The sequence below is a fragment of the Enhydra lutris genome, unplaced genomic scaffold, assembly GCF_002288905.1.
Source record: "Enhydra lutris kenyoni isolate GAN:26980312 unplaced genomic scaffold, ASM228890v2 scaffoldscaffold53, whole genome shotgun sequence".
Taxonomy (NCBI): Eukaryota; Metazoa; Chordata; class Mammalia; order Carnivora; family Mustelidae; genus Enhydra; species Enhydra lutris.
In genome coordinates, this window is record NW_019154137.1 from 5,954,593 (window position 1) to 5,982,548 (window position 27,956).

General features: G+C 39.1%; 1 protein-coding gene across 1 annotated transcript in view; it reads left to right on the top strand.

The window, feature by feature from the left end:
• LOC111157250 (glutamate ionotropic receptor AMPA type subunit 3) overlaps positions 1 to 27,956 on the top strand; it is a 282,995-nt gene that overhangs the window by 176,647 nt on the left and 78,392 nt on the right. The window contains exons 6-10 of the mRNA XM_022518525.1: positions 13,752 to 13,913; positions 17,895 to 18,062; positions 22,214 to 22,318; positions 23,205 to 23,312; positions 25,104 to 25,310. Of these exons, the coding sequence (XP_022374233.1) occupies positions 13,752 to 13,913; positions 17,895 to 18,062; positions 22,214 to 22,318; positions 23,205 to 23,312; positions 25,104 to 25,310 (750 nt within the window). The remainder of the gene's footprint in view (positions 1 to 13,751; positions 13,914 to 17,894; positions 18,063 to 22,213; positions 22,319 to 23,204; positions 23,313 to 25,103; positions 25,311 to 27,956) is intronic.

Genomic DNA, 27,956 nt, shown 5'->3' on the forward strand with positions numbered 1-27,956 from the left:
TTGCAAGACTGACTTGTCTGGTTATTCTCAAATTGGGACAATCTGTGTTTGGATGCCAATTGTGTAACTAGTATCTGTATAAAAGATGGCCCTGGAGAATCATTCAAGTGTAACTTGCAAATCCCATGTGAACTGCTTAGGCACAGATGTCATGGTTGGTTTTATAAAATTGCATCCAGATGTGGGCAACAGTGCACTGCATCAAACAGATGTATTATAATCGAGAAGTGATACAATATAGCAGAACTTACAAATCCAAATGAGTGGGTTCCCTCTCAAGGGAATAACTCCTGGAGAGTATATCCATATTTTCAACAAATATTGCCACTGTTACACAGAGGCAAATAGTCAACTGTACAGATAACCTTAAATATTAAAATTAAGAAAGTAGAGTTTCAACTCATCCTATCTATGAGTACTAGAATCGCCTCCAGTCTTCCTCTGCCTTCTCTCATCTCTTTTCATCTCTCCCTCTGCACACTGTTTTGGTTCAACCAAAGGAAAAGATACCATCCTGGCAATTAGTCACAACAATTTTAACCAAAAAGAACTGGTGAGATGCAAGCAGCACTAGAACTTGTTAAGTCCAATCTAAGCAAAAGTCATTGAGCACCTCATCATCACATCTAGTTAATTAAATCCCTACAAAATAGTAAAATGGGCCCAACAGAAATTCTACCTAGTACAGCAGAAATTGGGAAACTTGGAGTCACTTAGCAATGATGCTTCCCATGGAAGGCATGGGAAGGCATGTAGTAATGAAGGAGGATAAAAGCCCATAAGCAGTCAACAATGTGCAAGAGCCTACATAATAATTGACCAAAGAGAGAGAGAGAGAGAGTACAAACGGGCCCTTTTAGTACCGGGTAGAGGTTGTAGAGACCAATTTGATATTGATCTTCCTTAGTCATTATTTAACCAATGGAAATTGTTCTTGAAGAATGAAATTTCAGTAGAGATAGCCAGAGCTGTTAGTGATGAAGCAGGGGTCCTTTCTAGACAAACAAAACAAAACAGACAAAGGTAGCACTGTTCAAAATGGCATGATATGGCTAGAGGATGAGGTCTGTTTAAGGAAGTGGTACAGGTGGGCCAGGGGAACAGAAAATAACATATAGTAGAAATTCTTGAAGGCCAAGTCAAGATATTTGGGTATTAATACATCCGTACAAAGCAGGGAATCATTGCAGTGATTTGAGGAAAGGAATATTATGCTCTAACTGGTATTTTAGGAAGGTAAATTAATTAAATTATTTATTTATTTAAAAGATTTATTTATTTGAAAGAGAGCAAAAGAAAATGTGAGTTGGGGGAGGGACAGAGGATGAAGGAGAGAGAGAGAACCTCAATCAGACTCCCCACTGAGCACAGAGACTGACTTGGGGCGTGATCCCAGGACCCTGAGATCCTGACCTGCACCAAAATCAAGATTCAGGTGCTCAACTGACTGAGCCACCCAGGTGCTCCAGGAAGGTAAATTTATTATGTGAAGAATGAGCTGGAGAGGTAAAGAACTAGATTTTAGAGCACCAACTACAAAGCTAAGACAACAATCTAGGCTAGTGGTGCTCAAACCCCCTTGGGCTTTAAAGTCACTTGATGAAATTATAAAAATACAGGTTCATGGGACTCACGCCCACTGACCCAGTAGGCCCAAAGTACATTAATTAAAAGAATAGATACAGGAAGAGGAAGAGATTTTGAGGGAATATAATAACTTTCCTTTGGGGCCCATTCTTTTTAAGATGCTCATGGAATATGGAAGTTAATTTAATCAGTAGGCAGTTAGGGGAGGGGTGCTGGAGTATGAGACAGGATCTAACTGGAGACTCATTGGTGTCTTATTCAAAGTGAACTCAAATTAAAAATTCCAAAAGAAACAAACTGAGGGTTTTGGAGGGGAAGGTGGTGGGGGATTGGGTGAGCCTGGTGGTGGGTATTATGGAGGACCCATATTGCATGGAGCACTGGGTGTTGGTGCATAAAGAGTGAATTTTGGAACACTGAAAAAAAATAAAAGTACCCATAAATTGCAAAAAAATATAAAAATTCCAAAAGAAAACAAGAATTAAATTGTTTTATAGACTCTAAAACCTCAAAATGTAACAAATTCATTGACTGAGGTCATTCTCTTGAAAATTAGGTTCTCAGAGGCCAGCTAGATGAGAAATCATGACCATCTATCTCCACACTCAAAATTTAAAATGGGGAAAAAGGTAAAGAGAAAACAAAGAAGAAATTCTAATATCTTTGTTTGGATGGGAGATGCCAGAAGGTGAAACCAGTTTTTAAGCAAAAAATGAACTATTATGATTCAGCAAAGGGATAGAACAATTGCTATAAAACAGCATCCTGCTTAAGCAAAATGAGCCATCTTGTCCCACACAAAATATCAAAGAAATCCACTGGAACACGTTTTATGTTTTATAAAAATATGTTACTTTAAAATGCATAATTTTAATAACAGATGAAGCTCAGTGAGAAAATACAATTCATGACACAGAAATTTCTTTTTAGTTAGATATGCTAAAATACATGTATTAAATAAAAGTTTATGGGTTTTCTGTCCTTTTTTGAGCAGTCGCTATTAAGAAAAGTATGCAGGTCAGGTACTTAAAACCTGAAACAAAAGTCAAAACAAACTAAAAAGACTTCAAGAACTTTAAGCCAAATGTCAATTTAGTTTTGAGCCAAGAGCATGAGTTAAAATGCAGAACCTTGTGAATTCATTTATTACATATTTAAACTAGTAATCAAACTTACACTTTTTCTAAAGACAAAAATTCTCTAATAAGAGTTTCTTTAAAATACATATCTATTTACACGTATTGCAGTCTGGTCACTGTATTACTACTCAGAGACATTTTCAGGGGACCAAGTTAGAAATGGAGTATAAGGAGATTAGGCCTGTGGGCTAGAGAGAAGCCTGAGTGAGAATACTTAAGAGTATATGTGACAGAAGGAGGGATCATGAGAGAGTTCAGAGCCTGAGAGTTCTCTCAGCCTGGCTGAGAGAACTGTGTCCCACCCCATGTGTGTTTCTGTCAAGGAGGAGTGAGAATGGAACTTTCTGGGAAAGGTCACATGATAAAAACTGACCAACTTCAGGGGTGGAGTCTGAGGTAGCTGGCTGTAGAAAATAATTTGACAGCTGGCAGGCAGATAGGTAGGATGCCTTCCTCCACTACTTCCCACCCCTAGCAACCCCATCTCTTCTTTTACTTCTTGGGTTTGGGTGTTGAAAGCCTAACTCTGCTTCATTAGTTTTCTTTTTTTTTTTTTTTTTTGAGCCATATTTCCTTAGAAATTTTTTCTTTTTTCCTTCTTTTTTAATTTGTTATTTAAATTCAATTTAGTTAACATATAGTGTATTATTAGTTTTAAGGGTAGAATTTAGTGATTCATTATTTGCATATAACACCCAGTACTCATTACATCAAGTGCCCTCCTTAATGCCCATCACTCAGTTACCCCATTCCCCACCCACCACCCATCCAGAAACCCTCAGTTTGTTTTCTAGAGTTAAGAGTCTCTTATGGTTTGCCTCCCTGTTTTTATTTTATTTTATTTTTCCTTCAATTCCCCTATGTTTATCTGTTTTGTTTCTTAACAAAACTAAATAAATAAACAAATTTTTAAAATTCCACATATGAGTGAAATCAAATGGTGTTTGTCTTTCTCTGACTGACTTATTTCTCTTAGCATAATACCCTCTAGTTCTATTCATGTCATTGCGAATGGCAAGATTTCGTTCTTTTCGATGGCTGAGTAATATTCTATTGTGTATATAAACACCACATCTTCTTTATCCATTCATCTGTCGATGGACATTTGGGATCTTTCCAGAATTTGGTTATTGTGGACATGGCTGCTATAAACATTGGGGTGCATATGCCCTTCAAGTCACTATGCTTGTATCTTTTGGATAAATCCTTGTAGTGCAGTTTCTGGGTCATAGGGTAGCTCTATTTTTAACTTTTTGAGGAACCTCCATACTGTTTTCCAGAGTGGCTGCAACAGTTTCCATTCCCATCAACAGTGAAAGAGGGTTCCCCTTTCTCTGCATCCTCGCCAACACCTGTTGTTTCCTGAGATGTTGATTTTAGCCATTCTAACAGTGTGAGGTGGTATCTCCTTGTGGTTTTGATTTGTATTTCCCTGATGACGAGTGATGTTGAACATTTTTCATATGTCTGTTAGAAATGTCTATTCATGTCTTCTGCCCATTTCTTGACTGGATTTTTTGGCTTGGGGGTATAGAGTCTGTTTTTTTTTTTTTAAATTTTATGTATTTATTTGACAGAGAGACATAGGGACAGCAAGAATACAAGCAAGGGGAGTGGGAGAAGGAGAAGCAGGCTTCCTGCCAAGCAGGGAGCCTGATGCGAGGCTTGATCCCAGGATCCTGGGATCATGACCTGAGCAGAAGGCAGATACTTAATGACTGAGCCACACAGGTGCCCCAAGTCTTCTATGTTCTTTATAGATTTTGAATACTAGCCTTTTATCTCATATATCATTTGTGAATATTTTCTCCCATTCCATAGGTTGTCTTTTAGTTTTGTTGATTGTTTCCTTTGCTGGGAAGAAGTTTTCTTTTATCCTGATGAAGTCCCAATAGTTCATTTTTGCTTTTGTTTCCCTTGCCTCTGGAGATGTGTCTAGCAAGAAGTTGCTGTAGCTGAGGTCAAAGAGGTTGCTGCCTATGTTCTCCTCTAGGATTTTGATGGATTCCTCTCTCACATTTAAGTTTTTCATCTATTTTGAGTCATCACATTTTTCCAGAACTTTTAAGTACATGAGGATTCTAAATTTCCCACATAGCAGATTTTGGGTAGCCAATCCCTAATGTTGGTGATCATGGGAAGGAAGGACATGAGGTACTAGGAGGAAAGTAGCTCTCTCCTAAAGATCTGTCTCGATATCTTACCTCTGCCCTTTCCCTTTTCCACTTTTACCTAGTGGCTTTTGGGTGATGAAATCTGTGTGGGCAATTTTACAAAGGCTTCAGGGAGGCCAGAGACTTCAGTTCTCAAAAAACAAGAACAAAAAAAACAGACAGAATGGCAAGTCCCACTTGTAGATCACAATGTAATGGGGAGGGGGAACATTTTTGTAAGGTTTAGGGACGACAGGGGATCAAAATTCCCCAAAGTGCAGACTTTGGGTGGCAGACTTCAAGTAAAAATCACCGAAAGGTTACAAGAAAAGTCAGACCAGAAACCACCAACCTCTACCATCCCCCAGGCTCTCACTATCCCCTTCCTCCTTTCTGCTGTTACTTACTGGATCTATAGTGGTCAGATCTTTTCAGTTACTGTCTTAACAGAGAGTTTAGGACATTTGTCCTCAGTTTTCCAAACTCAAGGGCTGTGGGTGAGAAGCTCAAAAAAGGAAATCTAGCAAGAGGTTATGAGCACGAATAATGATTTAAAGTTAAAAAACAGGTAGAGAAAGAGAACCAGAATCTCTCCCCTAATGCCACCATACCTACCATTTGTCTCTTTTCCCCCATTTATTCATAGCATCACTTGTCTGTTGAAGGTTTAGCAGTCAGGTCAGCTGAATTTAGTGTCTTTGCTGAGGCTTTAGGGAGACTCGGTCCTCAATTTTCAAAGCATCATGGACTCTGCTTATCCACAATTACAGTGGAAATATGTGAAAGAAAACAGAATGTGTTTTTAAAACAAACAGAAATGAAGGGCAGCTAAGAGTCAGGCGGTTTCTTCTACTCTCTCCTAATTTCCTCCTTTTCCCCATTGTTCTTCACTATTCTATGTCATCTCTTTACCCATTTCATCTGTTTAGTGGTCATTTCTTTCACATTTGTCTTTTCACAGAAAGTATAGAGGTATTTTGCATTTAGATTCAAACTTGAGGTGGGTATGTTGCCATTTCAAAAAGAAATATCTAAAAATTTCAATTTTTATAATCTTGGGGACTGTCAGTGGCCACTGGAACCATGGAATTGAGTAATATTTGATACAAAAAGAGAATTCTTTTTTCAAAAGAGTTTCAGATATAGGATGAAGAAGAGTCAACCAACTTGTGCCTGTCAGCCAGAACCACTTTCTGTACAGCCCCCTTTACCATTCACTTCCTTTCCCTTTTCTCCTTCTACTTCCTTGAGATTTGTTGACCAGCTCAGCTGTATTCCTGTCTTTTCAAAGTGTTGAGGGAGAATCTAGCCTTGAACGTCTCAACCTCAAGGACATGGGTTGCTGCATGTAAATACTGGACACCAGGATGACATTCGGCCACAGAATCCAAGAGATTACAAATAAGCAAAATGTACACAAATGAAACAAAGGGAGACCAGTAGCCAGTCAGCCCTTGCACTTAAGCAAAAACATCTCATCTCCCTAAATGCCTGTTACCTCCTTTCTTTGTCTATCACACTTCTCTCTCCATTTTGTCCATGGGGCTGTGTTACTGCTTTCTGCCCACGCAGAAGGATAAACCCACAGGGCAATCAGTAGGAGCTAGGGTTGTATAGGTCTTGCCAGCCAGAACAGTTTGAGGTGACCTTCTCCGGGCTTGATCTGTGTTGCTGTGAATGCAGTTCTTCCCATGAGGACAGCCAGGATGATTCCAGTCCGAGGTGTGCCAGAACTCATTCCCAGGCATATATGTCATAATACCTGGATTGACTGAGAAACTTCTAGGTCCTCAGTGGTATGGTTGCTCTGTGGTAAAAAGATGAGTGCAGAGTATGCCTCTAAAGATGTTTTCTTTTTTTTTTTTTAATAAAGTGCACTTTTTAAAAAAATTTTTTTATTTAATTTCTTTCAGTGCAACAGAATTTATTGTTTATGCACCACACCCAGTGCTCCATGCAATGCGTGCCCTCCATAATACCCACCACCTGACTCCCCCAACCTCCCACCCCCCACCTCTCCAAAACCTTCAGATTGTTTTTCAGAGTCCATAGTCTCTCATGGCTCATCTCCCCTTCCAATTTCCCTCAACTCCCTTCTCCTCTCCATCTCCCTATGTCCTCCATGTTATTTGTTATGCTCCACAAATAAGTGAAACCATATGATAATTGACTCTCTCTGCTTGACTTATTTCACTCAGCATAATCTCTTCCAGTCCCGTCCATGTTGCTACAAAAGTTGGGTATTCATCCTTTCTGATGGAGGCATAATACTCCATAGTGTATATGGACCACATCTTCCTTATCCATTTGTCCGTTGAAGGGCATCTTGGTTCTTTCCACAGTTTGGCGACCGTGGCCATTGCTGCCATAAACATTGGGGTACAGATGGCCCTTCTTTTCACTACATCTGTATCTTTGGGGTAAATACCCAGTAGTGCAATTGCAGGGTCATAAGGAAGTTCTATTTTTAATTTCTTAAGGAATCTCCACACTGTTCTCCAAAGTGGCTGCACCAACTTGCATTCCCACCAACAGTGTAAGAGGGTTCCCCTTTCTCCACATCCTCTCCAACACACGTTGTTTCCTGTCTTGCTAATTTTGGCCATTCTAACTGGTATAAGGTGGTATCTCAATGTGGTTTTAATTTGAATCTCCCTGATGGCTAGTGATGATGAACATTTTTTCATGTGTCTGTTAGCCATTTGTATGTCTTCATTGCAGAAGTGTCTGTTCATATCTTCTGCCCATTTTTGATGTGATTATCTGTTTTGTGTGTGTTGAGTTTGAGAAGTTCTTTATAGATCTTGGATATCTGCCTTTTGTCTGTACTGTCATTTGCAAGTATCTTCTCCCATTTCGTGGGTTGCCTCTTTGTTTTGTTGACTGTTTCCTTTGCTGTGCAGAAGCTTTTGATCTTGATGAAGTCCCAAAAGTTCATTTTTGCTTTTGTTTCCTTTGCCTTTGGAGACATATCTTGAAAGAAGTTGCTGTGGCTGATATCGAAGAGGTTACTGCCTATGTTCTCCTCTAGGATTCTGATGGATTCCTGTCTCACGTTGAGGTCTTTTATCCATTTTGAGTTTATCTTTGTGTACTGTGTAAGAGAATGGTCGAGTTTCATTCTTCTACATATAGCTGCCCAGTTTTCCCAGCACCATTTATTGAAGAGACTGTATTTTTTCCACTGGATATTTTTTCCTGCTTTGCTGAAGATTATTTGACCATAGAGTTGAGGGTCCATATCTGGGCTCTCTACTCTGTTCCACTGGTCTATGTGTCTGTTTTTTTGTGTCTGTACCATGCTGTCTTGGTGATCACAGCTTTGTAGTAAAGCTTGAAATCGGGTAATGTGATGCTGCCAGTTTTTTGTTTTGTTTTGTTTTTCAACATTTCCTTAGCAATTCGGGGTCTCTTCTGATTCCAAACAAATTTTAGGATTATTTGCTCCAGCTCTTTGAAAAATACTGGTGGAATTCTGATCAGAATGGCATTAAAAGTATAGATTGCTCTAGGCAGTATAGACATTTTAACAATGTTTATTCTTCTGATCCAAGAGCATGGAATGGTCTTCTATTTTTTTGTGTCTTCTTCGATTTCTTTCATGAGTGTTCTGTAGTTCCTCGAGTATAGATCTTTTACCTCTTTGGTTACGTTTATTCCCAGGTATCTTATGGTTCTTGGTGCTATAGTAAATGGAATCAATTCTCTAATTTCCCTTTCTGTGTTTTCATTGTTAGTGTATAAGAAAGCAACTGATTTCTGTACATTGACTTTGTATCCTGCCACATGACTGAATTGCTGTATGAGTTCTAGTAGTTTGGGGGTGGAGTCTTTAGGGTTTACCCTATAAAGTATCATGTCATCTGAGAAGAGAGAGAGTTTGACTTCTTCATTGCCAATTTGGATACCTTTATTTCTCTTTGTTGTCTGATTGCTGTTGCTAGGACTTCTAATACTCTGTTGAACAAGAGCGGTGAGAGTGGGCACCCTTGTCGTGTTCCTGATCTCAACGGGAAGGCTATGAGCTTTTTCCCATTGAGGATGATATTTGCTGTGGGGGTTTCATAGAATGATTTTATGAAGTTCAGGAATGTTCCCTCTATCCCTGTACTTTGAAGTGTTTTATTCAGGAACGGATGCATGCAGCCAAGAATACTTTATCCAGAAAGACTGACATTCAAAATGGATGGAGAGATAAAAAAGTTTCCAAGACTGGCAAGGTTTAAAAAAGTATGCGAACACCAAGCTGACACTGCAGGAAATATTAAAGGGGTTCTATAAAAGAGGAAAAATCCTAAGAATATCATTGAACAGAAATATATGGAGACAATCTACAGAAAGAAAGACTTCAAAGGTAACACGATGTCAATAAAAACATATCTCTCAATAATCACTCTCAATGTAAATGGCCTAAATGTACCCATAAAACGACACAGGGCTGCAGATTGGATAAAATGACAGGACCCATCCATATGTTGTCTACAAGAGACCCACTTTGAACCTAAGGATACACCCTGACTGAAAATGAAGGGATGGAGAAGCATCTTTCATGCCAATGGGCCTCAAAAGAAGGCCGGGGTAGCGATTCTCATATCAGATAAATTAGATTTTAAACTAAAGACTGTAGTCAGAGATACAGAAGGACACTACATAATTCTTAAAGGGACTAGCCACCAAGATGATCTAACAATTGTAAATATCTATGCCCCCAATATGGGAGCAGCCAATTACATAAGAAAACTATTAATCAAGATAAAGAGTCATATTGATATGAATACATTCATAGTAGGAGATCTTAACACACCTCTCTCAGTAATAGACAGATCATCCAAGCAGAAAATAAAGAAACAAGATCATCGAATGACCCATTGGACCAGATGGACCTCATAGATATATACAGAACATTCCACCCTAAAACAACAGAATACTCATTCTTTTCAAGTGCACATGGAACCTTCTCCAGAATAGACCACATACTGGGTCACAAATCAGGGCTCAACCAATACCAAAAGATTGAGATTATTCCCTGCATATTCTCAGATCACAATGCTTTGAAACTGGAGCTCAATCACAAGGAAAAGTTCAGAAGGAACTCAAACACCCGGAAGCTAAAGACCACCATGCTTAAGAATGCTGGGATCAACCAGGGGATCAAAGAAGAACTTAAACAATTCATGGAAACCAATGAGAATGAAGACACTTTGGCCCAAAACCTATGGGATACAGGAAAGGCGGTCCTAAGGGGGAAATACATAGCCATCTAAGCCTCCCTCAAAAAAATCGAAAAATCCAGAATACACCAGCTGTCTCTACACCTTAGAGAACTGGAGAATCAACAACAAATTAAGCCAACTCCACACACAAGAAGGGAAATAATCAAGATTAGAGCAGAGATCAATGAGATGGAAACTAGAGATACAGTAGAACATATCAATGAAACTAGAAGCTGGTTTTTTGAAAGAATCAATAAGATCGATAAACCATTGGCCATACTAATCCAAAAGAAAAGAGAGAAGGCCCAAATTCATAAAATTATGAATGAAAAGGGTGAGATCACAACTAACACCAAGGAAGTAGAAACAATCATCAGAAGTTATTATCAACAGTTATATGCCAATAAGCTAAACAACCTAGATGAAATGGATGCATTCCTGGAAAACTATAAACTCCCAAAATTGAACCAGGAAGAAATTGACAACCTAAATAGACCGATATCTAGTAACGAGATTGAAGCAGTGATCAAAAACCTCCCAAAAAACAAGAGCCCAGGACCTGATGGATTCCCTGGGGAATTCTACCAAACTTTCAAAGAAGAAATAACACCTATTCTCCTGAAGCTGTTTCAAAAAATTGAAGCAGAAGGAAAACTTCCAGACTCTTTTTATGAAGTCAGCATTATCCTGATCCCCAAACCAGGCAAAAACCTCACCAAAAAGGAGAATTTCAGACCAATATCAATGATGAATATGGATGCTAAGATTCTCAACAAGATCCTAGCAAATAGGATCCAACAGCACATTAAAAAGATTACCCACCATGACCAGGTGGGATTCATCCCTGGGTTGCAAGGATGGTTCAACATTCACAAATCAATCAATGTGATAGAACAAATCAATAAGAGAAGAGAGAAGAACCACATGGTTCTCTCAATTGATGCAAAAAAAGCATTTGACAAAATCCAGCATCCGTTCCTGATTAAAGATGTTTTCAAAATCCAATGTGTTTATTGGAGAGGAAGATACCCAAGCAGGAATATGTGGGGCCCACATGACAGAATGAAGCCTCCTGGGAGTAAGTGAGTGTGGGTGGATCCCTCCCTTTAGTATCTCTGCCAAGAAAAGTGAGGGAACATCTTTCTGGAAAGGAACGATGTGGTGAGAAACCAGACGAAAGTGTTGGCTGTTATGCCTTAAGACAGATGTGAGGGTTGCAGGATCCTTTCTCTCTGCCTCACTTTTGTTAATGCTACGTTTCCATTTAACATGCTGTGGATATTAGGAAAACGGGAGTATGATGTTTATCAAAGTGTGAGGGGTGCAAGAGATACTGCTTCCTAGTGCATGCTGTGGCCATTGACCCTAAAAACCAGGATGGTGGCAGAAATATTCTCAAACATTTCTTTTGAGGAAAGGACCTTCTCTTGTCCAGCCCAGGCTTTTAAGACCCAGGACAGCATCAGAGGGCCCACTCTTCATTCTTGCCAGCAGGCAGGTGGGCAGTTTGTTCTTGTGTAATGCTTGTTAACTGACAAATACAGTTTGGCATGGTGAGTGAATTAAAGTGGTTTGTTAAAATTTTGTCCTAGGCTCTTTATTTGTATATACATTAGGGACTGGGAGTAGGGAGTTGAGTAATAAGCTCAAACCCCAATTGGAGCCTCTACTAGACTGCATACCAAGTCAATCTCCTTGCTGATTGTAGTGCAGTGGGGGGTGGGGGGGCAGCAAATGGGAGAAAGCACTCTTAGTTTCCTTCATGAAGTAAGACTTTGGGACAAAACTCAGCCTAACAAGTTAATGTTAATTTTAAAAACAGTTTTCTGATTATCAGAAAGCAAGAATGATGCTCACTGAAGCAAGTGATACTCTTTGTCCAGTTCCCATGGACTCAAGGCCCACTTGTGAAAGCTGTTTCACTAAAATATAAAGAAAGGTGAATTAAAAGAAGTGGGGAGAGGAGTGGAGACTAGAGAGGCACACAGAGGGAGCCCTTCTGGATATTGGTTACATTCATGTGTTCAGTTTGTGAGAATTCATCAGGTTGTATACTTAAAGATCAGTGTACTTTTCTTATGATTGTTATACTTCAATAAAAACTTGGAATGTTGGGATGCCTGGGTGGCTCAGATGGTGAAGTGTTTACCTTTGGTTCAGGTCATGATCCCAGGGTCCTGAGATCGAGCCCCACATCAGGCACCTTGCCCAGTGGGAAGCCTGCTTCTCCCTCTACCCACTGCTCCCTCTGCTTGTGCTCTCTCTCTGACAAATAAATAAATAAAATCTTTTAAAAAAAACTTGGAATGCAAAAAAATAGAAGAGAACTTTAGAGGACTAACAGGTACATGCATTTATCAGAATTCATAAGGTGTTACATTTAAGATTTGTCTATTTCATTGGTTGTAAATTTTATCTCAAAGAAAGAAAGAAAAGAAGGAAAGACGGAAGGAAGGAGGGAAGGAAAGAAGGAATGAACTAAAGAAGGAAAGAAGGAAGAAAGGAAGGAAAAGATGCAAACACTGAATCTAGTTAAGGACCTGCCTGCTGAAGTCTTTTGGTGTGAAGTATACCAACATCTAGAACTTATTTTGAAATGTACTCCAAAAAGGAAATGGATCGATGGATGAAGAATACTAATTGTGAAATCTGAGCTGAGATTATATGAGTATTCACTGTATAATTCTTTCAACTTTTTTATGTATTTGAAAATATTAAAATGTTAGGCAGGAAAGTCTAAAGAAGGGAGGAAGAATTCTCCCCATTTATGAATATAAATGTTGGCTTCATCCCATTGAGGACCTAAATGCATCCACTGCAACTAACAAGAGCCAGGCATCCAGCAGAAATAGCGCAATTCCTGGGAGAAGTGTTCTAGAAGAGAGCAGTGCCCAGTGGAGCTGGCAGTAGCCAGGTGGACATGGCTTGGTGTGAACCTGAAGAGATTCCTTCAGGAGACTTAGGTGACAGACACCAGATGGTAACCAGAGCAAGATAAGAATATGGTGGGTGATCTGAAGTAGATGTTGAGACCTGTTTATAAACACTAGTGAGACATACCCTGGGGTTTGAACCATCATATACACCAAGCTGTCAATTTTGCTCTGGCATTTCTACAAGTCACAAATGTTGATAGTACTCATCATTAGAATCTGAAGCAATCTGCTGTGCTTGGCATGTTAAGCTGAAGAAAAGTTTTTAAACCTCTAGTTACGGTCAAATGTTTCAACACTTTCCCAGTTACATGAAGCATTGTATTTGTACTCAGTGAAGAAAGACTAAAAATACAGGTAGATGAAACAAATCAAAACATTTGTTTGAAGCTGGCACCTGTGTTCATCCTTGCAGCTGCTATACTAAATAAAGACACAGGCACTAAAATGGAAGAATGCATATTTTCTCCATCATGCCTATAGTTTCGGAGACATAGTGCCCCAAGAATTAGTCCATATCCAGCATTTTTTTTTTGTATCTGTCATCATCGTTGTTGTTGTAATTGAGATGTAATTGACATATAATACTCTGTTCAGGGTTTTCTTGATTGTTAAAGAATGATCCTGGAGAAGGACATTCCATTTCCTCTTTAGCGTTCTAAACAACAGATGTGGTAAGAACCCACCATGTCCCACAATAATGATTTTCTTTCACTCTCTTTCTAGGGGTTTACCGATATCTTGCTAGAAAGAGTCATGCATGGGGGAGCCAACATTACCGGATTCCAGATTGTCAACAACGAAAACCCTATGGTTCAACAGTTTATTCAGCGCTGGGTGAGGCTAGATGAAAGGGAATTCCCTGAAGCCAAGAATGCACCACTAAAGGTAATGTTCCATGGCATGCAGAAACCCTAGGCCAGCTTTTCGCAGCATCCCAGTATGGCCTTTATATATTTATGGCCATCTTGTGATCAACTGGTCTTTACTCAGAAGTGTTTCAAGGATGTTAAAAACTAAACCACAGGTACTGCTGCATTTGAAAACTAAACTTGCAAATAAGGAAGCGATTGAGAAGGTCTTTTAAAACTCTTTTAAACCAGGGTTTGGGAATGTTAACTAATTTTTTAATGGATTTCATTCATAACATGTTCATAACAATTTACAATATTACAAGAACCTGAATCGGGCGAAGAGTGGGGGCAACGGGAACAGGTAAAGAAGATCGATAGTCTGAAACAGAAAATTAGGTCTTACATTATTTATGTGATTGCTTTGTGTTAATAAGTTTCATGAATCTCAGTACACCCAAGTGAATTGGACTGTAATACAGAGTGTGTGTTGCCTATACATATTTTGAACAGAAATGTTTTCTTGCCTGGAAAAGTATCTTTAAAAATAATTAGATTACGATTACCTAAATTGCTCATTTTCATGAAACTAAGATAAGAATATTAAAGGTAGAAAGTCATGCTTAGAGTGCACATTTTTCACATGTGTTCCACTATGGCTAGAAATCCTATTATTTAAAAATCAGGAATTAAAACAGATAAATTATGGGAAAGTTATTCATGTAATGCAAAGGATCCTTCAAGTGTATGTTTTAAGTAACCATTCCTTCAGTACATTGATTTAAGTATGAAACAGACTTTAAATTCTTCCTTCATTTTATAGTGAAAATACGTACATACCATGGATGTGGGATCCTGATGATCAAAATAAGGAATCAAAGTAGAGTCAAGACCCTTCCCTTAAAAAAGAAAAGGAGTGAATATTTCTTTTCACTTGGTTTCAAGGTACCCATCCTCACATCCTCCCTGGCAGGAATAGAATAAGGGAGAACAAAGCGAACATAGATCAGAGAAGAGACACATTCTGTACCACCTAGTCAGGCCCACCCTAAATGAGTCACATGAGAACATAATACAAGTTGGTCCTGACTTTATACAGTTGGTATGTTCTAGAAAAACTGTGAGTTAAACATAATTTGTTCATTCATTTAAGCCTCTTCACTAGTTAAGTGGTATTCTGTAGTTGTAGTGATTATATATACATGCTGGACTTTTCTAGGGCAGTCCCATTTTAAAACATTCTGTCCCATGGTCAGATCAGGTGTCCTAATACATTTCAGCGAGTATGGTCGCAATCCCTGTGATGTTAGGGTTAGGATTTGCAGTCCAATTTTTTAGGATAGTTATTTTAATTTTTATTGAGATATAATTGACTTACAGCATTAAGTTAGTTTTAGGCATATAGCAGAATGACTTGATAGTTGCATATATTGCAAAATGACTACCACAATAACTTTATTTACCATCTATCACCACCATAGTTACAATTTTTTCTTGTGATGAGAACTTTTAAAATCTACCCTTAGAAACTTTCAAAACACAATACAGGATTTTTAACCATAGTCACTGTGATGTACATTACAACCCCAGGACTTATTTATCTTGTAACTGGAAGTTTGTACTTTTCGGCCACCTCCACCCACTTCCCCTACCTCCCAACCCCTACCTTCAGCAACCACCAACCTGTTCTCTATTTCTAGGAGTTCAGGGTTGTTTGTTTGTTTGTTTGTTTGTTTAGATTCCTCATTTAAGTGAGATCACACAGTATTTGTCTTTCTTTGTCTGACTTAATTTCACTTACCATAATGCCCTCCAGGTTCATCCATGCTGTCACAAATAGCATTTCCTTCCTTTTGTGCCTGAATAGTATTCCACTGTATGTATATACCACATTTTCTTTATGCACTTATTTGTCGGTGGACACTTAGATTGTTACCATGTCTTGGCTATTGTAAATAATGCTGCCCTGAACTGCAGATATCTTTTTCTAATAGTGATTTTATATCTTTTGGAATAAATAACCAGAAGTGGAATTGCCAGATCATATGGTATTTCTATTTTTAATTTTTTGAGGCACCTCCGTACTGTTTTCCATAGTAGCTGCAGCAGCTTACATTTCCATAAGCAGTACAAGAGGGTTCTCTTTACTCCACATTTTTGCCCACACTCATTATTTCCTGTCCTTTTGATTCTAGCCATTGTAACAGGTGTGAGGTGATAGCTCATGTGATTTGATTCGCATTTTCCTGATGACCCAAAAAATTTTAATGTACTATATCTGCCCACTACATTTAAGTGAGCTTATACAGATTTAGATTTTCATAAACTGCCTGTCCACTGCTTTGCCATTCTTAGATCCAGCAGGTTATAGGTACAGTCAAGAAAAATTCATTTATGCAATATTTTAAGAGGTACCTACCAAGTGTCAGGCACTGTGTCTTAAGCACAAAAAAATGGACAAGGGTGAAAGGATGAAAAGGGTACTACAGAGTAGTTTATGTTTGCTCAGAAGTTGTAAAGAGGAAAAGCAATCTTAGCTCTGGATTAATCATTGATAACTCACGGTATATATAAAATAAACTTTTCAGAACTTGCTGAGAAGTGTTTATAAGTAAAACCTTTAAATAGCCTAAGAAAATTGAATCTTTAAATAGATGGTTACAACTTTAAGATTGCTTTTGCTTAGTATTACTCATGGAAACTCGCTCTATAGCAATCAGAAAAAAAGCCCACTTTAAAAAATGATAATATTTTTGATTAGGAAATAAAATTACCTAGAGATTACAATGCTGATGCTTAATTTTTTCTATATTTTATAAATGTTTCCTTTTTTACATGCTCACACATTGGTAAGTAGGAGCTGAAAAAGTAGAAATTAAATAGATCTTTTGGCATGGCTTGGAATTGCAAACAATTCATGCAGTCTGCTGGAAAAGAGAACATCACCACGTTGACTTTATGTAGTGCTAGGATGGACAAAGATTTTTTTTTTCACAAGAGAACATATGCCCCCTGTTACAGTCACATTTGAAGATTTGCTCCTGAAAGAAATGTAACATGAGAAAAGTCAGAAAAGTAAACTGATGGTCATGAAGATGACAATGTATTCACTCCTGGTCGTATTTGGTTGTATTTGGACATACTATAGAGAGAAAACTCCCCCTAAGACATTTTGCTTCATTAAAAAAAAAATCAATAGAATTCTATATCCTCTTAGTATTTGTCACCCCTGGAAAACATGGCCAGCTTATTTTAATTAGACTTTGTTGATTCATTCAATGAAAAGACATCCACCCCATCAAGTCACAGATAATCAAATGACTGGCCTCATCCCTAGTAGAGCATGTCAGTACATCCAAGGAATAGAAGCTAAGTGTTCTTGCCTGAAAGAGGCAGCATCATGAAGTATTGCCTGTGAATTGTCACTGTTATCAGATAAAAAACTCAATAACAATTGTAATTTTCTACAATTGAAAACTAGCTTTGGTTTTTTGCTCCCCCCAGGAAACAAAAACTGATTTATTGCTGGCCAGAGGTCCTAGTTTGCCAGAAACATGGTCCAGACAGAAATGATTAATGTTTCCCTCCAAATTAATTTCAAGCTGTCTAACTTAGCTATTTCCATTTTCCCCTAAGTAAACACCAGACCTGAATTTTCTATTACAAACAGCAATAACCAATCTACATATGCCATCCTGTAGCCTCACACATATTTCTTTCTCTATAAAGGACCTGGCCTTTTAGTAGTCACTTGCTCAAGACAAAACACAATACTGAGAGCAAGAGAGAGATTCCCTTGAGCCATTTGATCTTAATAATCTTAACATGTGCACACACGAGGAAAGATCATTCTAGAATGAATCAAAGTCGAGCTTGCCCAGAGAGATCTCTTGATTCAAATAATTAAGAGGGTGACTTCGTAGAGCAAGAGGTGGAGATGAATGAGAATTATAAGGATCAAGGCAAGTTTTGAAGATGTCGTTTGTCATGATACATGTTTACCATACATCCATTTCAGTATACATCTGCACTGACCCATGACGCAATACTGGTCATAGCAGAAGCTTTCCGTTATCTGAGGAGACAGCGAGTGGATGTGTCCCGGAGAGGCAGTGCTGGAGACTGCTTAGCAAATCCCGCTGTGCCCTGGAGTCAAGGAATTGATATCGAGAGAGCTTTAAAAATGGTAAAGACCACGATGGGTTATTGGGGTAGGGATGGGGGCCTTATTAAGACATGCAAAAAGTGAGACCTTGGTATGGAGAAATGATATCCGAAATTGGAATAGGATCGGAGTCTAAGAATGCCAGAGTGTGCAAAAAGATGAGCTTGGATATTTACTCATCAAAATCTGGAAATCTCAAACTAGAACCTTCTTCCCTGACGCTTGAGAAATGGTCAGTTGAGGTCAAATGTGCTACACTATGGGTGATAAAGCAAACTCACTACCCTCAAGAATTATGGATTGAACATGTAAACAGCTTCAAAAATTTTAAACTTTCCAGAGATATGGTGTACTTTAGGGGGACTGGGATATTCTATAGGAAGCTCCTAACTTGAATGTGGACGTTATAAAGGACAACAGCATCCTCTGGCTCATCAGATAGTTCATGAGCTTAGATGGACTGTGGAATGGAGCCAGTGTGGTATTAGTTCTGTTGCCAAAGAGAACCTTTCTACATGCTATCCACATGGGGAAAAGCAGAACTATGCTCTATTTCTAGGCCTACTTAGGAAGATTTCCCCAAAGCCCCAAAGAAAAATCTTACAGAGAAGTATAAGGAATCAATAAAAAGACAGTCAAATAGGTCACTTGTTTTTAGTATTTACTGGTAGGGGATCATTTAAGGCTTCAGGTGGTATCCTTTGAGCAGATTTCATTCTTCACACCAGGAGCAGCATCGGTCTTTCACTGCAGCTTTCTGAGCAGAGCTCTTTCCTGAATATTTTGCTATATGTTACATGCATCTGCATGCATTAATATGAGCCTTTGAGAGTTCAAGCCTCTCTTATTTCTACTTATTTAATTATCCCAATGTTTGGGACATCCAAAGAAACAAAGAGATAGGTAATGATGAGATAATTCTGGGCACAACCCAGCAACGAAGAATTTGTAATGGCCTCCTAACGTACATCATTTTGTGTAGTTGGCTCTCCTACTGCTGTCTTAAATTTGCCAAGTTGGAAGCATTCAATCAAAACGGGTTAGTAGTCCTTGTGTCTCTCTCCAAGAAAGAGATATAACTCATTCTCCCATCATGCAGATTTTTATGTCATTATGTCAGTTCCCTAACAAATGCCCTAAGTGTAGTTTTATGGAGGTAGCACTGCACAATTTTGAAGAGCAGTTAATTAAATTCAACCTTCATAGCAGTTACAAGATTTGTACTGTCAGGTGAAACATAATGATGAGTGAAATACAAAACTCCCTCAGAGTAAATCAAAAGGAGTTTTCATCAACAAAACCTTAGGGGGCGAGTATCAGCATCTCCAATGGACTCTCCATTCATAACTCAAACAGCCATCTTCCCCAAATGGAGAACTGGCTACCAGAGTAAAGAATAAGAAATTCATTCGGCTAGGAAAAAAGCATGTTGATCATACTATTGCACAGTTTTGACATATCTAAGTCACTGATAAAGCTCGAGTGAGAAGCCAGGTAACTAACCTTCTTCTCAGGCCCTAAGGATCAAACACTCAGCCAAAATAATGCTTTACCCATTTCTACAGGCCAGCCTCTTCCTATTGCTCCAGAGAGGTTAGAAAGTATCAATCTTTTCCAGAAGCAGATGTTTCCTTTGTGATAAATGCTCAGCAAAACACTGTTCAGAGGGACTACAAGGGAGGATGGTCTGGAATACTAAAGGTTTTACTATATTAAAAGAAATCCCATTTTATTTGAGTACATTAAAGGTGAGAATGCATGTGTAAAAGCATCCCTCACTGTGACAAGTACATAGTTGTTGCTCAATAAATCATTCTCTTCCTTCAAAGAAATGTGGCAAACAAAATCATTTCCTGATAGAGGCACCAACTGGGCCTGTTTTAATGCTAAATAAGCACACCATTCATTCAGTAAATATTTATTGAGCACCAATGACTATTACCAAGCTTGAAGTTAGTATGCAAATATGAAATAAGAGGAGGAGAGCACACACTTATATTATTAATATGCAAACAAGTGTTTTTTACAGACCTTAAAGCCACTTGAAAATTGGGTAACCCTCCTCCTTACAGTCTATGGATAGCAGAAATATCAGCCTGAGCAACTGAAATATATCACAATTCTAGTTCATCAAAACTTTGCCCTTTGGTTCAGTAAATGATAATTAAGCACCTGCTCTATTCCAGTCTCTGTATTGTAGTTGCTGAGAACTCGGGAAAAGAATGTCTCTCATCTCAAGATGCTCCTCATCTAGTAAGGGAGATGGAAATACAGAGATGATTAAAATGGTATGGTGGTTAGGCTCTCCAGAGCATGCTATGGGAACCAGAGGAGAATCACCTAATACAGATTGGGGTAGAGGGTGGGGGAGGGGGATGAGGGGTGATTAAAGAAGGGATCCCAGATGGGATGATGGGAAACGGTAACTGACATTTACGTCAGTGAAAAAAATAGACTTCCCTCTGAGCGGTAGCCCATTCCTATTTCTGCTCACCACAAGTTTTAATCCTGGAGTCTCGTATCTCCTGGACATAACTAGACTATTGTCCAATTTGTCTATCATGTCCAAAAATGCTATCTCTTTAGAAATATGCCATTCTCTTAAAAACAAAAAAAGGCTTTATCCATTTATTTAAGAGAGAGAGAGAGTGAGAGAGAACACAAGCCAGGGGGAGGGACAGGGCAGAGGGACAAACAGCTTCCTCTCTGAGCAGGGACCCTGACTTGGGGCTCGATCTCAGGACCCTAAGTTCATGACCTGAGCCAAAGGCAGACACTTCACCAACTGAGCCACCCAGGCACACCCGGAAATATGCCATTTTTAATGAGACTTGAAGCCTTTGCTACTTTCAGTAAAGAAGGATTTCCTTAAAAAGTTCTTACGCCAGTGTCCCTGCCCTAACCATCTCATCTCCTAGAACTCGTCTAGTAAGTGTTCTAGCCTTTCATCCTAGGAAAATGAGACAGATATTCTTTATTTGAAACAAATTCGTTGACCCTTAATCTCCAGATGAGTAATTCCAGTGACTTTTATTTATAGAGGGTCTGTAAAATAATTGGTAAGGAAATCTCTCCACCTGGTAGATGGCCTTTTACTAGTTCATATACTGGGACAAAGAAAAATTGTGGTCTACATGAATCTGTAGTTGGCATCACAAATCAGTGTCCAGGCTCTTCTAGTACTTCTTTCTTATCTAGTACTACATATCCCTGATTTCTTAGACTTACAAAATTTCATCTGTGTGTGGTTTATTCCTCCAGGGCCTAGCTCGCTGCTACCTGTTTGTAGGCAGATATAAGTTAAATAAGAGGAAAACTTTCGTAACTGCAACTGTGATAGCTGTTAAATGTGGAACATTCTCAAGAAACTGAACTAAATTCATTGCAATCGACAAAAATTATTATAGATATTAAGTATATAGTTATAGATATTAATTATTCTAGATATTAATTATAATTAGATATAGATATTACAATCAACAAGAATTGAACGTCATAGAGTTAGTAAGTGATAAAGCTAGAATGTGAATCTAGGAGCTCCAGAGCCCTTATTATTGAAATCAGTTTATGTGATTTTGGAAGTGTTAAGATAAGACACAGCCACAGCCCTCATGGAACTCATAGTTTAGAAGAAAGCATTATGCTAGTTAAGAATACCCTGGGGTACCAGGGTGGCTCAGTCAGGTAAGCATCCGCCTTCAACTCAGGTCATTCTGGGATTGAGCCCCATGTAGGGCTCCCTGCTCAGCAGAAAGTCTGCTTTTCCCTCTTCCTCTGCCCCTTCCCCTACTTGTGCTCTCTCTCAAATAAACAAAAATAAACAAAATAAACAAAATCTTAAAAAAAAAAAAGGAATATCCTTCAGGCTACTCCCTTAAGAAGAGACTAATGATAGAAATTTCAGATCCTTGAAAAAGTGGTGGTAGGGCCTTCATTGCATCATATAGGTAACTGCCTATCACCCACTCAAAGCTTCACAATTAAAAGGCACACCTAGAAAACACTGGGGAGGAAATGAAGATCTGTTTAGACTTGATACGGAGGATTTAGCTGAACTACTCAAGATAAAAGTTCTCTATGGTTCCAAGATCTGTCAGTGGACTTCATCTCAGAGACCTAGAAGGCAATAATGTGGTGCTATTTAAATTTTCTACATTTTCCCTTTCTACTAGGTGCAAGTACAAGGAATGACTGGAAACATCCAATTTGACACTTACGGACGTAGGACAAATTACACCATTGATGTGTACGAGATGAAAGTCTCTGGCTCTCGAAAAGTAAGTAACCAAAACAGATGTCCAAAGAAAAAGTCTTTCAGAAGGTAACAGCACTCCAATGCAAGAAAACAGGTGTTAGGAAAGACACACAAAGCAAATTCCCACACTTCATTTTTTACTTTCTGTTAGTGAACTGCATAGACATGATGTGGAGTTGCTTTGCAATCAAAGTGTTTCATCTATACATTTTGAAAGGAGCATTTTCCTCTGAGGCTGGTCCTATAAAAGTGATAGACTCAAGAGTTATTAACAGCTTCCAACCATAGAGGGAAGGAATCACAAATTTTACAGTATGTTGTTATTTAAACAAGCTGCCAAGGTATATACAGTTTTAGCAAAAGAATTAGAAAGTAAGTACCTTTCCACTTTGCCCCTCACCCTCCAAAGGAAAACTAGACAAAGTACCTTTCTTTACAGCCAATTGAATAATGAGTGCTTTGCTTCTGTCATCCGAATAGTTAAGTTAGGCATGAAATGAGGATTTCATAGTCATGTGATAAAATCTCAGAACATAAAATAGACTGTGTCATTTCTAAGGACACTACTTATTTTCCCACCCTCACATTCCAGCCTTCCTACAGTTCAGAACAAAGCACTTTTCTGCTATATGAGTTGGGCTGGGAGGGGGGGTGACCATCCTACAGTGGGCTAAGTTATTTTACAAAATACCAGTAAAAGTGAGGTATGGATGGGAACCCCCGGGATGAAGGTGTGTTTCAGGACTGGGGTCCTGGTGGGAGTGGCAAGACAGAGAGAGACAGGACATCAATCCTTGGAAAGCTCCAGCAACTAAAAAGGAGGTGTTATTCCACAACAGCATTTGGATTTCATGTGGTACTTTTTGAGTGAAAAACAGGCAACCAGGTCAAATGTCTGCTCTTTTTAGGCTGGCTACTGGAATGAGTATGAAAGATTTGTGCCTTTCTCAGATCAGCAAATCAGCAATGACAGCGCATCCGCAGAGAACCGGACCATTGTAGTGACTACCATTCTGGTAAGTATGGAGAGAAGAAGGGTGGGCTTTCTGTACAGCAAGATTTCTGCTTTCTGAAAAACATTATTCAACCAGTTAAAAAGACATCAATTTTGAGTCATGAAAACATCTGGTAGGTCAGCTTAGGAACCTCCTGAATTATCTCGCCATCATCATGAACAGAACATCATTTTTTTTACAAATTTATTTTATTATTTTTTTAGAACATCATTTTTTTCAATTGTATTTATTTATTTATTTTAGAGAAAGAGCATGCACGTGAGTGAGCATGAGTGAGGGGAAGGGTGGAAGGAGAGGGAGAGGATCTCAAGCAGACTCCACACTGAGTGCAGAGCCCAACACGGAGCTGGATACCAGGACCTTGAGATCATGACCTGAGCCAAAACCAAGAGTCAGATGCTTAACCAACTGAGCCACCCAGGCACCCCAGAATATCATCTTTAAAAGAAAAAGAGGGAAGCCTGGGTGGCTCAGTCAGTTAAGCATCTGCCTTCAGCTCAGGTCATGATCCCAGGGTCCTGGAATCAAATCCCACATCGGGCTCCTTGTTCAGCAGGGAGCCTGCCTCTCCCTCTGCCTGCTGTTCTCTCTGTTTGTGCTCTCTCTCTCTCTGACAAATAAATTAATAAAATACTTTTAAAAAAAGAAAAGAAAGAAAAAAGAAAAAGAATAGGAATTTGGGAGAGTTCCACATATCATTCTCCTCCTTGCCCCCCAACACACACAGTGCAGGACTGATGTTTCATTGTGGGCAAGACAGCGTTATATGAAAGAGAGAATAGATCAGGGTTCTAATATTAGGTCTACCACTAACCTATGTTTAACTGCAAGTCATAACTTCTCTGAGCCTCATGTCATGTTTCTTTTAGTTTACAAAATGGGTGTAAATGTAAAAGGTCATAAGACCATTTCAAGGCAAAATTCACTAAGGCTTTTCAGCAAAATTCAAAGCACAGTTGAAATGTGAGATAGTATTCTCATTTAGATTTAAATTGTTTTTCTTTTTTTTTTAATTCTTTTTCTTTTTTTATTGTGTTATGTTAGTCACCATACATCATTAGTTTTTGAGGTAGTGTTCCAAGATTGTTTACATATAATACCCAATGCTCCCTGTAATACCTGCCCTCCTTAATACCTACCACCAGGCTCACGCATCCCCTGCCCCCCCCCCTCTAAAATCCTCAGCTTGTTTTTCTAAAAGCTGGTATGTTCTTACTGGGTGAAGTACAAACCAAGGGGGAGAATGAGTATACCACTAGATCTGAGGTTGTGAATAATTGCATGAAGATTCAACTGAAGTTTACCTTTCATTTAAACAGACATGTCAAATACACACTTTGTCCTGGGTACTGCACTAGGTAAAAATATAAAGTTATAAAAACAAGCCACAAACTCTGACCTCACAAAGTTCACAGTGCTTTTTGAAGTCTTGCCTAGGCTGGCTGTGGTAAATACTGAGAAGTCAAAGGCAGTTCACCTTCATGTAAGGGAAATACCTCTGCCCAGTCACCATTACAGGTGGAAACTGGTCCTGCTTTCAAACCCTCAAAAAGAATTTAAATCCTTCTCTCCATCTTTAAATTATCAATTAAGGACTCCAAGGAATATATAGCCCAGCAAATAGTCAGTTGATTGAGGTTCTTCCGCTTCTTAAGCAAATATTTTTTAAAGGCTCTTTTCACACATCAAACCTCAACAGCTACGGGGGGGGGGGGGAACTAGATTATGACATGTGTCATCTCTTAGAAAAATGTATGGGAGTAATCCTTCCATCTTCCTCTGGTCCCAAAGGAATCACCATATGTCATGTATAAGAAGAACCATGAACAACTGGAAGGAAATGAAAGATATGAAGGCTATTGTGTTGACTTAGCCTATGAAATAGCCAAACATGTAAGGATCAAATATAAATTGTCCATTGTCGGTGATGGGAAATATGGTGCAAGAGATCCAGAGACAAAAATATGGAATGGCATGGTTGGGGAACTTGTCTATGGGGTAAGTTTCTTCAACTCTATTTTCATTTACTTCTGTGCTTTCCACTTAACAAAGATAGACTTTATTTTCAAGTGCGGTACTTATCCAATTGTATAGTTTCTGTGTGGTCTGTAAAAAAAATTTTTTTCTTCTCGAATTGACTTCTGTAAAGGTAGGCTGTCAATAGCATCCTTTGGGCAACAGGATTATTTTGCCAAAAGCAAAGTAAGATCAGGGAAATTTATTTGGCAACATTAAATACAGCCTGCCCTCTACTGAAAATCTGTTCCTTCTGTATTCCCTATGTCAGGCAGCATAGTCATTGCCTATGTCATTGCCTCAACAAGTTTGCCTAAGTGACCTGGTCATCTCTGCTCATTGCTCCCTCATCTCTAGGCAGTGACTATGTCCTATCCATTCACTCTCTCTATCCATTCATATCTCCTATCCATTCATATCTCTCAAATCCAGACACATTTTTCATTCCCACCCTCATTATTTCAGTTAAGGTTCTTACCACTTCTTGGTCATTTAACTGATTTCCCTGCCTCCATGCTTACCCTGGCAAATCGGATCTCCACATCATTATAATTTCCCACTTGAAAAATCAGGATAAAATTCAAATCCCTGAGCATGACAAACAACATGCTTCATAATCCGGCACTTGCCTACCTCTCTAGATTTGTCTTGGATTCTTCCCCTCTTCATACTTAGTGTTCCAGCTACCAAGAAGTATGTGCTGTTCCCAGAAGGTGTCCACCTGCCACTTAGGGCATCCCTGGAAGTATCTTGCCTCTGTCCGTCAGCTAAGCTCACTTCACAGTCTTCCAGAGCACAGGTGACAGCATTTTCAGGAAGCCTTCCCTAATCCCATTTACCCACCTGCAGTCTGGTTAGGTGTCCCTGCTTTTGCTTTTCTTGTGGTACTCTTGAACTGGTATTATAATGATCCATATACATTGGATCCATACTCATGGGTTCAGCTGCCCCAACTGGACTATAAACTCCTTGAGCACAGAAGCCATATCTGATTTATTTCAATATCCCAGAGCACAGCACAGAATGGAGGTTCAACAAATAATTGTTGAATGAATTAATAAATGAACAGAATTGCTCTGCCAAGGGCTTGCCCATGGGCCAAGCACAGAAGAATTATACTGATAATGAAGGCTTTCAAAAAGGGTATAGCAGTATCCTCAGAGCTCTGCAGTGCACTTGAAAAGGTTTGGGCCCCTGATTGAGAATGTCAGATCATGGGCCATCTAGTGAGGCCTATAGAGACAAGCAGAACTGGGCATAAGAACTGCCCACTGGGTGAACCAGTCACTAGAAAATTCACCCAAGTGTAGGTGGTGGCAGCTGAGGGTCAGTTCCCTCTGCTTTTTATTTTCATCCCAGTGTCATTAACATACAGCATTATATTAGTTTCAGGTGCACAACACAATGATTCAACACTTCCACACATCACCTAGTGCTCATCACAAGTCTGCTCTGCAGAGGTTTGCTTTCTGACAGATAAGGATTACTTGCAATGACCGGCCCCAGTCTAGACAAGAGGTTAGAGGAAGACTGAGGAATATAGGGGATGCATATACTGAGAGGAGGTTGGCCAGAAGCAAACATCCAAGTTATCTATTGGACAGAGGTGCTGTCCAATAAGAACTCCAGTGCTTGAGATGGGAAGCAGCCAGAATAAGGTATAGCTCTCCCCTCCGAAGATAGTACTGGGTCACTAAGTTTTTGGAACAGGTCCTCAGGAACAAGCACAAAGGCAGAAGCTCATTTCTAAAAATAAAGGCACAGAAAAGGAATTAAGGCTTAAAATGAGACTGGACCTCAAGTATCAAAACTAGGGCACTGTCCTCCAGTCAGACAAGTAGCAAGGCAATTTGAACCTTAGCCCCCATCAGTGGGGCGGGAGCCAATTATCTCCCATCGTCAGTCAAATTTGGCCCTGGGAACTGGGGCAGGGCTGAGTTTCAGATGAGATTCAAGTGAACTCCGTTATGAGAAAGAGAAGAAATTCCAATGCCAGAGACAGGGGACTAAATAAGGGGCAGAGCACCTGTCATGCTTTCTAAGAAAGCTGAGAGGCTCTGAACCATCTTGACACAGCTCTAACCTCTTTCTGAGTTGGTGATCAAGACTTCTCTTTTCTACTCTTCATCTACCCAAAACTCAGGCTCTAAGAAGTCCTGTCTTGCTTATAGTTCTCCACCACACATGGCCCATTACATGGTCCATAGTATATACTCACTTTTGCTCTAACAAATGAATGCCTAGCTTGCAGTAATGCTCAGCCAGTGTTCATTAAATTTAGCTCATGGTAGGAGGTAATCTTATATCATTACCATTATTTATTATTATCATTGCCATTATTAATTTATTTTTATTATTAGCTACCATTTGTTGCTTATTTCCTGGTTCTAAGAAGTCCTGTCTTGCTTATAGTTCTCCACCACACATGGCCCATTACATGGTCCATAGTATATACTCACTTTTGCTCTAACAAATGAATGCCTAGCTTGCAGTAATGCTCAGCCAGTGTTCATTAAATTTAGCTCATGGTAGGAGGTAATCTTATATCATTACCATTATTTATTATTATCATTGCCATTATTAATTTATTTTTATTATTAGCTACCATTTGTTGCTTATTTCCTGGTT